This window comes from Bubalus bubalis, chromosome 15, assembly GCF_019923935.1.
Source record: "Bubalus bubalis isolate 160015118507 breed Murrah chromosome 15, NDDB_SH_1, whole genome shotgun sequence".
NCBI lineage: Eukaryota > Metazoa > Chordata > Mammalia > Artiodactyla > Bovidae > Bubalus > Bubalus bubalis.
The window spans coordinates 39,302,544-39,314,569 of record NC_059171.1 but is presented as its reverse complement, the minus strand read 5'-3'; the positions used below and the strand labels follow the sequence as shown (position 1 = coordinate 39,314,569).

The window sequence follows — 12,026 nt, the reverse complement described above, 5'->3', positions numbered from 1 at the left end:
GGTACAGCCCAGTTCTTAGCTCCTAGAAGGATTCTGGGCTAAGGCTCCACTCTACTTGGACTGTACTATCAGGCCCCCAAAACGGGGGGAGCTGCCTGGGAAGGACTGATTTCCATTTCAAACTGCATTCTGGTACTTTGTACTCCAGCACCATTGGCCGATCAATATTTAATGCTTGGAGATTCTGACTCTGCGGGAGTCATGTCAGGGGACCTTGGGAGCCAATCTGCTTGAGCTTCTGAGTGATAATTATTCATGGGCTCCTGCCTCTTGCTCTTTCTCTCGCACGGTCCCACTCTGCAGACTCAGTGCCTTATTCAGTCTTCTCTCTCGCTCTCTGCGCTGCTGTAGCCGGACCCTCCGCCTTCGCCACCGCTCAGCATCTGCACATCCCTACAATGGCTAAAACAGCAATGGGTAAGGCATCGCGCCTCGTTCTTTCTCGGCTCCACCTGAAGCCCACCTCTTACCTTTTCTCTTAGAGCTTGGAAGGCATTCGGAGATATTTTCTAGAAGAAAAGACATTATTGGTAACATAGGAATCGGGAAGGATGGAGGCAGCTCCGGGGTCTGAGGGAGGGCAAAGAGGGGATCTTCGAAAATCTAAAGATAAGGATTTTTTTTTTAAGGTGGAAGCAGGTAAGTTGCCGTCCCATGGGGAGCGAATTTATTGTTTCCATATTTAAAATTAAGGCTTGGGGGGAGGGGGTTACCTTAACTATATGCCTTGAATGGGTTTAAGGGACATTTTGGAAAGTGCTTTGTAACGTCCTTTATTTCTTCTCTAGTTAAAGATTAAGAAAGTAAGAAAATAGGGAAGAGGAAAGAGGATGGGAGAAAGGAAAAAGAAAAATGTAAAGTCAAAGTGGTCCCATCTAGGCTGTTTGGAAGATGGGTGGAGACGAGGAGAGGCGGGTGAAGAACCGGGCAAATTTTATGGTATTGTCTGGTGGCAAAAACCGCTAGTCCTGGGGCGCGGTGTGGGGAGGTAAGGGCGCGGGGCGGGGTTGCGGGGAGACCTATACTCCTTTGTTTTAGGGAGAGGGAGGGGATGGAGAAAGGAAGTCGGGAGGGCACAGAGGGCGCGGGTGGGCAGCTGCAGGGGCGGGGAAGCGCGCGGTTAGGGAGGGACAGCGGTTTCGCAGGCGCTGGGGTGGGGTTTCTTTGTGTGAAGACGAGCCGTCCCGGGGTGGGGGTGGGGGGGGCGGGGGAAAGGCACCTGCAGCGCGGGGCACACAATGCGGACTGCCCCACCCTGTGCGAGCCGCGCCGGCGCCCTCCCCCCGCCCCCCCCCCCCCGAACCCGGTGCAGCATCTCCCGCGTAAAGGGGGGCACGGGTGCGGAGCGCAGCGCGAAGCCTGGAGCCCGGCCCTGGGTAGACAGCGACGCCACGCCCCGCGCCTCGCGCTCCAGACTCCCAGCCTCGGCTTCCAAGTGAGACCTGACCATTACCCCCGCCTTCCCCACCCTGGCCTCATTGTTCTGTCTATAGAGAGAAGAGGATAAAAGTGGGTTAAACATTCTTCTTTTCAAAGCCACATCACCTAGGGTGATTAGACTTAAATGCGATAAATTCTTCCTTCACTCATTTGATCGGTGGGGGGAAAAGCTTTTAGAAGCTAGATACGAGTACACATAATAATTCAGATACAAAAGAGGTCAAGGTCTTTAACTGAGCCAAGTGATATAACAGTTTTGTAGGTCAAACAGTGCCAAATATCCGCAGTTTTCATAGGCTCAGCCGGTATCAAGAGACAGATACCAAACGAGGTTCCGGATCCAAGGCCTCCAACCCCAACCCCTGGGTCTTGCGCCTCCGGGCCCCTCGGCGGCCCCCGGGGACAGGCAGGGAGGGGCTGGAGCTCGGGCGGCGGCTGGAAGCACCCCTCCCCCGGAGCGGGATGCGGAGAAGGGAACAGAGGCCAAAGAGGTTTGCTCTGGACCACTCCGCCCTGCCCCACCCTCCCAAGCGGAGCCGGGGAGACCTCCGGCTAGATTCTTGGCCAAAGGGAAGGGAGCTGGGGAGGAGGGCCCTAGAGCGATCTGCAGTCCTAGTGCCCTCTTTTCCAGCCCCGCGGTCTAGAACAGACAGGACGCCCCTCGATGTTCGCAGACCCCGGACGTTGCTCGAATACAGGCTCGGAGCCGCTCCCAGCCCACCGAGTGGCTCTGCAGAGAGGCCGGCCCGAGCCCTGCCCGGCCACACAAAGGCGCGGCCCCACCCCTGCCGGCCGCCGGGCCGCAGAGGTGACCCCTTCCCAGGAGTGCGAGGGGCGCTTCTCTTGCCCTCCCACAGTCCAGGGAGCCTGGGATTGCTTCCCCCAGCCGAAGCACACGACTCACGCCCTGTTCAGGTGGAGACCCCTTGGGTGGTCTTGGTGCGAGAGACCCTCGCTCCTCGAGCGAGGGCTTGGCCCCACCCTTCCCAGCTGGGGCGCAGACCCGACAGCGGCTGGCCGGATGGGGGCGCACTTGGCGAGCAGGCGCGTGGATCGCAGCCAGCCCTGCAGAGCCCCGCGCCGCGCCCTGCGCGCCCCTCCCCGGAGCTGGGCGCTCGCCCCCCGCGGGTGCAGCCCAGGAGACCGGTTTCTACGCAGTGTCCTGAACTACCCCAACTCCCCACAGTCGTGGTTCACCCTCAAGTCGGGAAAGGGTCTGAGAATGGGGGATGGGGGCGATCTGGCTCTGCGCTCTGCACCCCCACCGAGAGGTTTCTGCTGCAGGAGGACTTCTGCAAACTCATCACCATCATCAGTATTACTGCTGTTATTTCAAATTATTATTGTTTGATGACTCAGGTGCCATATTTGTTCAAACGGTTTGAATGAAACGGCATTTCAATGAGGATTAACCCTTGCTGCGCTAGCTTTTCTTCCTCCTATTCCCAACTCCCCTCTCCCAGAAAAGAATGCATTTCTTCTTTAATTATACTTTATAAAACAAGTATATGTTTGGTTGTTGTAGGGATTTTGTATGTTCATAAGTGAAGGTGCTTGCTAAGGGCAGGGCTTGTGTGCCAAAGATTGCTGGAATATTCTCCGCAGAGAATTGTTTGTGGCTGCAATATGCATATATAATTGAAATATTATGATCTTAGCACTTGTATTCCATAGGCCATATCTATAAACATATCAACGTATGTTATGCACAAAATTTTAATTGTTTCTTTTTTATTTTCGAAACTCAATTTTGCACAGAAACGTGGGTCGTGAAACGGTAGCCATCGTTCCATTAATAAAAATTCCACCCCAAATACGATAAATGCAAGGGCCCTTTCTGCCATGAGTAAGCAAATCAGGAAAAGAAGTACAACCTCTGCATTATTAAAATAATGGATTTTGAAATCATTCCAGTTGCAACGCATAATCAATTAATCACCAGGGCGGATGCTTTCTCCTGATTCATTAAACAATTATTGTGTTCAGCATGATTGTACTAGATGCGTATAATACTCTCTGTTATCGTCTCTAATGAAGTGGACACCGTCTAAATGGATACATAAATAACTGGAAGTCGAAAGAGGAGGATTTGATCAAAATTTCAGGATAAGATGGAAAGAGAAATAGCAGTAGCTTATCATTTAATCGTATATGTATAGTTCATACCAGGTGAGTAAGCTGAGCCTACAGTAAGCATTACTGACCCAGTGTAGCCAAAGGCAAGTAACTGTTTTAATGATATAAATTAATACATTTGCTGGTGGTTGTCTTACCTGAAAGAAAATAATTTTTTCAGTGGTAATTAAGATTGGATGGTTTGTCATATTAAAATCTACAACTTTTAAATTAAAGTTAATTAAAATTAATCATGCCTTTGTGGTGTGACTTACAGATTTGTACTAAATTATTCTAAGGAGAAAAGGAGTGTTTATTGTCAGAGGAATTGTCTCTGCCCTTAATCATTAACATTTTTAGCAGAGTTGTATAGTTACATTCAAAATCCATTTGCTTACTTTCGTATTTTTTCATTATTAATGGATAGAACATGGAATAAGCATTTGACACATTGTGTCTTCCATCAAATAATTCGTTCTCAGTGGTGAAATGCTGCAGGAGGTTACATTTTCCTCAGATTCAAGAAATGTCCTCTCCCAGTGTCATAAAGCCGGTTCATGCAATGAAATAGTCTTCCTCCCTGTAACTTAGGATCAAAATAATTACTCATTTCTGTGATTATCTAGTTGTAGCTATCAAGCAGAATTTTTAAGCTAAATTTGTAAAATTAAAAATGAAATGGAAGATAAATCAATTGCATAATTAATTGAGGATTTTTGTCATTGATAAAGCCAAACCATTTTTAAGAAAATGCCTCATTGATCAATAACTGTGTTTTTTATTCCAGCCAACTATACACCCACCCCCACCCCAGCCCCACTCCCACCAGCTCATTGCTCACATAGGCTGGAGGAAGCTGGCCTCAGAGCCGAGGGCTACCTTTTTTGGGTGTGGTCACCCCAGGCTGCTGATATTTAACTCCAATTCACTCTAGTTTCCCCTGTGGTCTTAGACAAATACACATTATTCTGTTGTCACACAATCTGTGACCTTGTATAAAAAACGCAAGAAATTTTCGAAAAAAAAAAAAAAATACAGAATTAGCCAGCGACCCAGATGTTTCCAGAACCAAGGCTCTTTGCTGGTTCTTCGAACTGTGAAAGCTTGGTGCCTGCATTAACTTTTCACACCACTAGAGGGCAATCATGTTCTCAAAAAAGTAGATTTGCCTTTTTAAGCAAATTTTACTTGCTTATTTAAGCCCTGTTTCAAATACTTGCTATTTATTATAATAACTTCTTTTGCCTGAAGCATTCACTTGCTTATTGGATAAGTTAATGTCATGCTTAATCTAGTGAATGAAAAGGGTTTGTGCACTTTTTCAAGGAAACATGAAATGAGCCATCTTAACAATCTGAGAGTAGGTGTTCAGTTCAGGAAGTAGGTGTACGTCCTGGTTAATTCTCTGATGATTTTACTTTTCTGGTATCATTACATTGTTATTGTAATGTCATTTATATTATTTGGGGAGTGGATACATAGTAGACAGTGGTCAGTAGTAATATCAAGATTATATAGGTACAGAATGTTTCAACGTTTAAATAAATTAATTAAACAAAAACATTGTTTACTTATTCATTTATTTAAAATGTGCTCATTGTTGTGGACGCATCTGAATGCCATTCTCCACCTTCAGGGATCTTGCAAGTTAGTGGCTAAAGCAGACAGATACAATGTGATACTGAGAGGGCTCCCCTACCCCCCAATTGGCTGTTACTGTTTCCTACTTTTTCAGCTTTTTTCCATTTAAAGGATATCTCTTTTAAATTAAATCCAGTGTGATTTCAGCTCGAATATTTAAATCTAATGTTTTATCAGCTTTCAATAATTATTGAGTACCCCCTTGTAGTAGTTTTATTAGTTTAGTAGAAAATTGATGTTAATTTTAATGAAATAAGAAGAAACAGATAAGCATAAGCCAATTTTTAGGATTATCAAAATTGGATTTTTTAAATATTTGCATTGGTAGGGAATTCTTTTTCTCTTATATTTCATGTAACTATAATCCAACCATAAAATATTTAATCAGTTCATATTACTATGCTCCCCAGATATAATATGCATGTGAATTACCCCCGACTTTCATTAAAATGCAAATTTTAATACTGTAGGTCTGGTTGAAGCCAGATATGCTGCATTCCTAACAAGTTCCGAGAAGATGCTGATTCTAACCACCAAATACATTGATTTAAGAAATATAAAACTGTGATATATACGTACCTTCCACAGAAAGCTCTGACATTATGTCTTAACATTTTCAAGTCTATGGCAATCTTTACAAAATATTTCACCTCCAATCTCATACACTTAGGGATTTTATTCCTCTGGGAGTTATGTGTTCTGTGCCATCCATTCTCTTTTAATTGGACTTTTAAAATATATTCGTATTGCAGGACTCAGCAGAAGACCTTCAGGAGAATGTGGAAATAAGAATTTGTGCATGTGTATGTACCTGTGTGTGTGTAAGAACAGAATGTAAATTGTGGTACAGTTGAGAAGGATGACAAATCAATAATGCTCGTTCCTGTCATTCGCAAAACAATATGCAGAACAAAAAGTTCAATTCAGAACCTTTTACTTGTGGAATGTTGTGCAAAAGTCTGTAACCCCATTTACCACATTGACTAATTCATTGCCAGTACTCCACACACTAAAGAAATTAACAAGGAGGATCTAGCAGCGCTAAAATTTTCTCTCAATACATCCTGCATTTATCACTTACCAAATTATCTAAGAGCATTTCTTCCTGGATACCATATTAGCAAATTATTAATAATCTACTGAGTATGGATGGATATTTGAAAACAAATTATGTGTGTGTTATCTGTTTATGTAAACTAATAAGGGACTTCTGTTATTCAATGCTGACTTTCTAAAAAGGTGACCTAGAGGTAAAGAAATGTGCCGTCAAGGAATATCATCAAAGATATCCTACGTCAATCCTTCCATGCAGTGGGTTGCTGACCATCCAAACATTACCACATCTCTGGAAATGCTATCCTGATACTATGCATAGAAAAGATACTATGCATGAAATATCTCAAATTATAAATTTACTATTTCCCAAATAGGGCATTAACAACATGGTCCCAAAATAAAGCTGACCAGAGATAGTACAATACGCTGTTTTTCTCTGTGAAATTAGAGTAAGCCTCAAGGTTATCCATTCTTTTGTTCCTCCTGTCCATTTCAGGGTCTCTCAAAAGCTAGGAAACTTTGCATTTTTGTAACTCCTAGTACATTACAAAAGGAAGAAGACAGCATTATTAAAGTAATACATGTTTTGAACATTTAATCCTAGCAGTCTTGATAGCTGGACGTGTACTTCATCAGGACATAACAAAAAAATCTAAACTAGTGGTCCTTGAAGACTGAGCAAAAAAAAACTTGCTGATTGGTCCTTCAATCAATAGTTTTCCTATGATGTTCGTTGTTTTCAAGAGTCATTTTTCTGGCACAGAAGTAAATTTCAGAGTGTGTATAAGAAATTCCTTTATTGATTTCATCCTTACATAGCATATATAACATGCTAGGCACTGAACACTTCACACATTTCATTATCCAGGCCTCCTCAACAGTCAGTACCATTACAGATGAGGAAACTGAGGCCCAGAGAAGAAGATGACTTTCCCAAGGTCACATGGTTCCTCAGACCCAGAATTTGAACCCACGTGTCCTGGCTCCAGAATCTTCATCTTTAATGGGTAACCTTACATGTCAGAGGTTTTCTCAATGGGGTTTGAACCAGTGATAGCACCATTTTGTTTAACAGGCCCAATGGGCTCATCCTTTCTGAGCATAGAAGCACCTTGAAGATGAAACACCTTCAAATTAATGACTCGTTATAATAGCTAACCTGGGGCTTATTACAGTAATTGCCATGATTCAGGCTTCTGGATAAGAGAGCTATGAGACCTTGGGGGCTGTAATACATGGCACCACCTGGCTTGCTGAAGGTTCAGCTGAGAGCACAGCAGGGACTTCTCATGTGGACACAATAATTTTCTTTCTGGAAAAAAAAAAATCTTAATCTAATCAGTATCATCCTGGTTGGCACATTTCAAATGGACTCTCAGCTGTCTCCATAGGCCCTAGATGTATAATTTTAATATTTTGTTTTATAAAATAAATCTAGAGCTAAAAGAGAGATACGGCAGTGGTATCCACATTGAGTATAACCATTAGACATTACTTGAAGATTTCTCCATCATATTATCTCAAAAGCAGGCAAGCAGGCAAGATTGATCTCTGAGAAGGTTCTGAATCACCTGTGAAACATTTTAAATTATCTTTTAATAAAGGAATCAGGTCCTGTCATTTGTCAAGGAGACATTTGCAGTAGTAAAATCTGTTTATATAGCCCATTTTTATTAGTCGTGATTAAAGATAACAATTTGTGTTCGTTTGTTCTTGCAAAACACTTTTATGTGAACGTAAAGGTTAATTAATGCATCTCAGCAATCATTTTGCTAGTCATCTGGAAATATAGCTTCTAGAGGAATTGTACTTAAGAAAAGAAGCCACACACTCTACCATAAAACCATAACCAAAATTTTAAGGTTTTTCTCATTTGTAATTTTGTTGACCTCCAGATTAAAATATTTAATACTTTGAAAAATTATAAGATTCCAAAAATTTGTTTTTGTGACCAAACATAGATAATTATAGTTCTTGTATAGCACATTAAATGTAATGCTTTCTGGAATTGATTTTTTAAATTATAAAGTGGTGGCTATTAGAATGCTTATTTAGCAGTTTTTCTTCTGAAGTAATTGTACTTTAGATGTCAGATTGTTTATCATTCATTAGCACAAGTACTTAGTATAACAATAAATCCTCAGTGATATGAGTCTGTCAATCTCTTGGTTATATGTCTATATCAGTATAAAAAGAAATTGATGACATTCATCTAGATTTAGTTCCACAAATACTTGTACAAGAAAGTATTTTAAAGTTTAGATTTTCCTTCTACTCCCTATCTTGGAAGATTTTTTTTTCCCCCTTTTAAAAAAGCAACCATAATGGAGCCAGTTTTGTTCCACTGAACAAAACTGATTACAGTAAGCCTAATAACAGTCTTTCAGTTTGGGCTTTCTAGTAAATAGAAGCCTAACTCACATGATAAAGTTCAATCTATAAAATGCTATTTCAGAACTGAGACGAGAAGACGAGAATATCGTATCAAGATGTTACTTCTTAACAGTTCTAGACTCTAATGGGGAGGAGCACCAATCATGTCAAGCAATTGGAGGGAGGCTGTGCAGCCTGCCTTGGAACCCTGCTTCAGAACATGCAGACTTGTCTTTCCTACTCCATGCTTCTTTTTTTTCCTAACACACTAATGCCTATTGTCACTTAAGTCTTAGCTTTATCTGAGCAGTGTCAGTTAGCATGCTTCTCACTCTAGTTGTTCAAACACATGAAGTATCACGAGTTGATTCTAGTCTTTTGATGTCCCGGTTACATGATCCAAGACTCCTGTCACTTTAAAAATCATCTGTTCATTCTACTTCTGACCTACTTTTTCCTTTTAGAATTAAAAAAAGAAGCAGATAAACATAGGAGATTGAAAATGTTCAAAAGAAGAATTAGCATGGGACCTTGTGGTTCTCAGAAAATATTCACAAGCTCCATCCTTTTTAACTTTCAAATAGTCCCTATGAAATGATCATAGTATACATGTTACTCTGTTTAAAAATGCTCAAAAAACTTACTTAAGCAAGTTTACATATGATAAGTTTTAGAACTAGAGCCAGAGCACATTGCATTATATATGTAATAGTATATATAACATATATATGGTATATATAATATATATTTTTATTATACATATGTATATGTGTAATAAAGATATGTATATGTCTTTATTAGACCTTTATATACATATTTCTTTATTAGAACACAGGTCTAGTAAAAATACACATCTTTATTAGACCTGTATATGATTTTATTGATATATGAAATCTACAAAACAAAATAGAAATTCATAGATAGGTGAGGAGGTGCAGGATTGGGCAAAATAGGTGAGAAACATTAAGTATAAGTTTTCAGTTATAAAAAATAAGCCACAAGGATATAATGTACAGCATAGGTGATATAGTCAATAATATTGTAATAACTTTGTTATACATGATGACAGATGGTAACTAAACTTACTGTGGGAATCATTTTATAATGTGTAAAAATATTGAATCAAAAGGTTGTTCACCTGACATTAATATTAAAGTCAATTATACTTCAATAAAAAGATGTAGATATCTAATATACATTGTATATCTTAATATTATATGATTAGGTAGAATTAGATTAGATATGATATCTATGATATATATCATATATATTACACCTGTATTAGATATGTTATGATAATATATAAGTAAGCTAATAAAGCTTAGCACTTTCTCCTGTCCAGTAATGAAATATGCACAAGTGAAGAAAGGCAGGCATTGAGTGGGTTTGCCTTCAGTCTAAAGTTATTAATGGTTAATGGCATTAATTAAAATAGATTCAAGCACCCATTCCATTCTGAAGCCTATGCAAGGTGTTGTGAAAATATAAATAATCATGGTCCTCACCCTTGGAGAATTTAGTTTTTTGTGGAAAACAGGACCCTGAATATACAAAAAAATAATAATCAGTAATAATAGCTTATAACTATAAATAGAAGTGTCCGCAATTTTAACAATTTTGCTATACTACCCTGCAACATTATTACAATACAGTACATGATACCCTAAGACCATCGATTAGGAAGCACAGAGATCCACCCAAAGACTGTTAAGGCACCTCTGGCAGATCGGAAGTGGATATGGGGTTAGATGGACATAGTTTTAAGTCTTGCCCCATCTATTCACTATCTGATAATCCTTGAGTGAATTATCATCTCTATACTGCCATTTTCTCAATTATATCTCACAATATATCTCAAGGAAAAATAATACCACCTAAATTACATGGTTGTTGACAGAAAAAGGCAAATACTATACGATATCACTTATATGTGGAATCTAAAAAAAGTACAAATGATATTATTTTTGCATACATGCAAAACAGAAACAAACTCACAGACATAGAAGGCAAGTTCACGGTTACCAAAGGAGAAAGGGGAGAGCGGAGGGACAAATTAGGGGTATGGGATGAACAAATACAGACTACTATATATAAAACAGGTAAGGATATACTGTATAGCACAAGGAATTACAGCCATTATCTTATAACCTGTAATGGAGTATAATATGAAAAAATACTAAATCCCTATACTGTACACCCGAAACTATTGCAGTGTTGGAAATCAACTATACTTTGATTTTTTAGAAAATCACATGGCTGTTGAGAGGATTAAGTAAACAATTCAATATTAAGCATTTCATAATCCAAATCCATCACGGGCTCCCCTGGTGGCTCAGACAGTAGAGAATCTGCCTGCAATGCGAGAGACCTGGGTTTGATCCCCTAGAGAAGAGAACAGCTACCCACTCCAGTATTCTTGCCTGGAGAATTCCATGGACAGAGGAGCCTGGCACGCTACAGTCCATGGGGTTGCAAAGAATCAGACACGACTAAGCGACTTTCACTTCACAATCCAAATAGTAATCACCTTCCCTGACACCTTCAATGGATGATGAAAGCAGTAAACAAAAATATTAACTTAAATGACTAAATTATTTTACTTTGTAAATTTTACATGTAATAACAAATCTACTAGAATTACTTGGAATTTAGGAAATGATCATTACTCAATAATTCTTTGTGGTAGGGGAGAACTGATAACAATATTTAAGAAAGAGCTGCCAATATCATATATCTCTAAGATAAATCCATTCCAGGAAATGCCAGAATAAAAAGTATTGGGTTGGCCAAAAAGTTCATTCAGGTTTTTCCATAAGATGTTAGAGAAAACCTGAGCAAACTTTTTGGCCAATCCAATCCATTTCTTCTGAACTTATTTCTCATCTCATGTTTCCCTGTTGTATTTCATATCTCCTCCTCCCTCAAATATATATATATAGCATCAATAAAACTAACCCTCTTGCCTACCTAGTAAGGCTCATCATCATAAAATATCATATTTAATAGAAATAAAAACTGATTCCAGAAGCATTAAAATCTAAAAGTCTTCACTGAATTTTCTTGGAGAGCAGTCTCTTGTTCTTAAAAAGGTTATTAACCTATCAGTTTGGGGGGAAATTATATCACATTCCACACTCAGACACACACACAGAGTCTCTTGTTCTTAAAATCTTATTAGCCCATCAGTTTTATCCAAATCTGACATCACTTGACTATTTCATAATCTCTCTTTCCTGTTTCTTCAATTTCCTCCCAACCTAGAACTCTCCTGCTCTCCTCCATTTTCAACACCCATCCTTCAGCTAGATCTTTTCTTTCAGGAATAACTTCAGATATTTCTTACCTGGACCATTTTAGCCTTCCTACTCGCCACCCATTAGTAAATAAGCACAACAGAAATA

General features: G+C 39.8%; 1 protein-coding gene across 1 annotated transcript in view; it reads left to right on the top strand.

The window, feature by feature from the left end:
- The first annotated feature begins 220 nt into the window (after window positions 1–220).
- STMN2 (stathmin 2) overlaps window positions 221–12,026 on the top strand; it is a 58,132-nt gene continuing 46,326 nt past the window's right edge. The window contains exon 1 of the mRNA XM_006057043.4: window positions 221–417. Coding sequence (XP_006057105.1) covers window positions 399–417 — 19 coding nt within the window. The 5' untranslated portion in view covers window positions 221–398. The remainder of the gene's footprint in view (window positions 418–12,026) is intronic.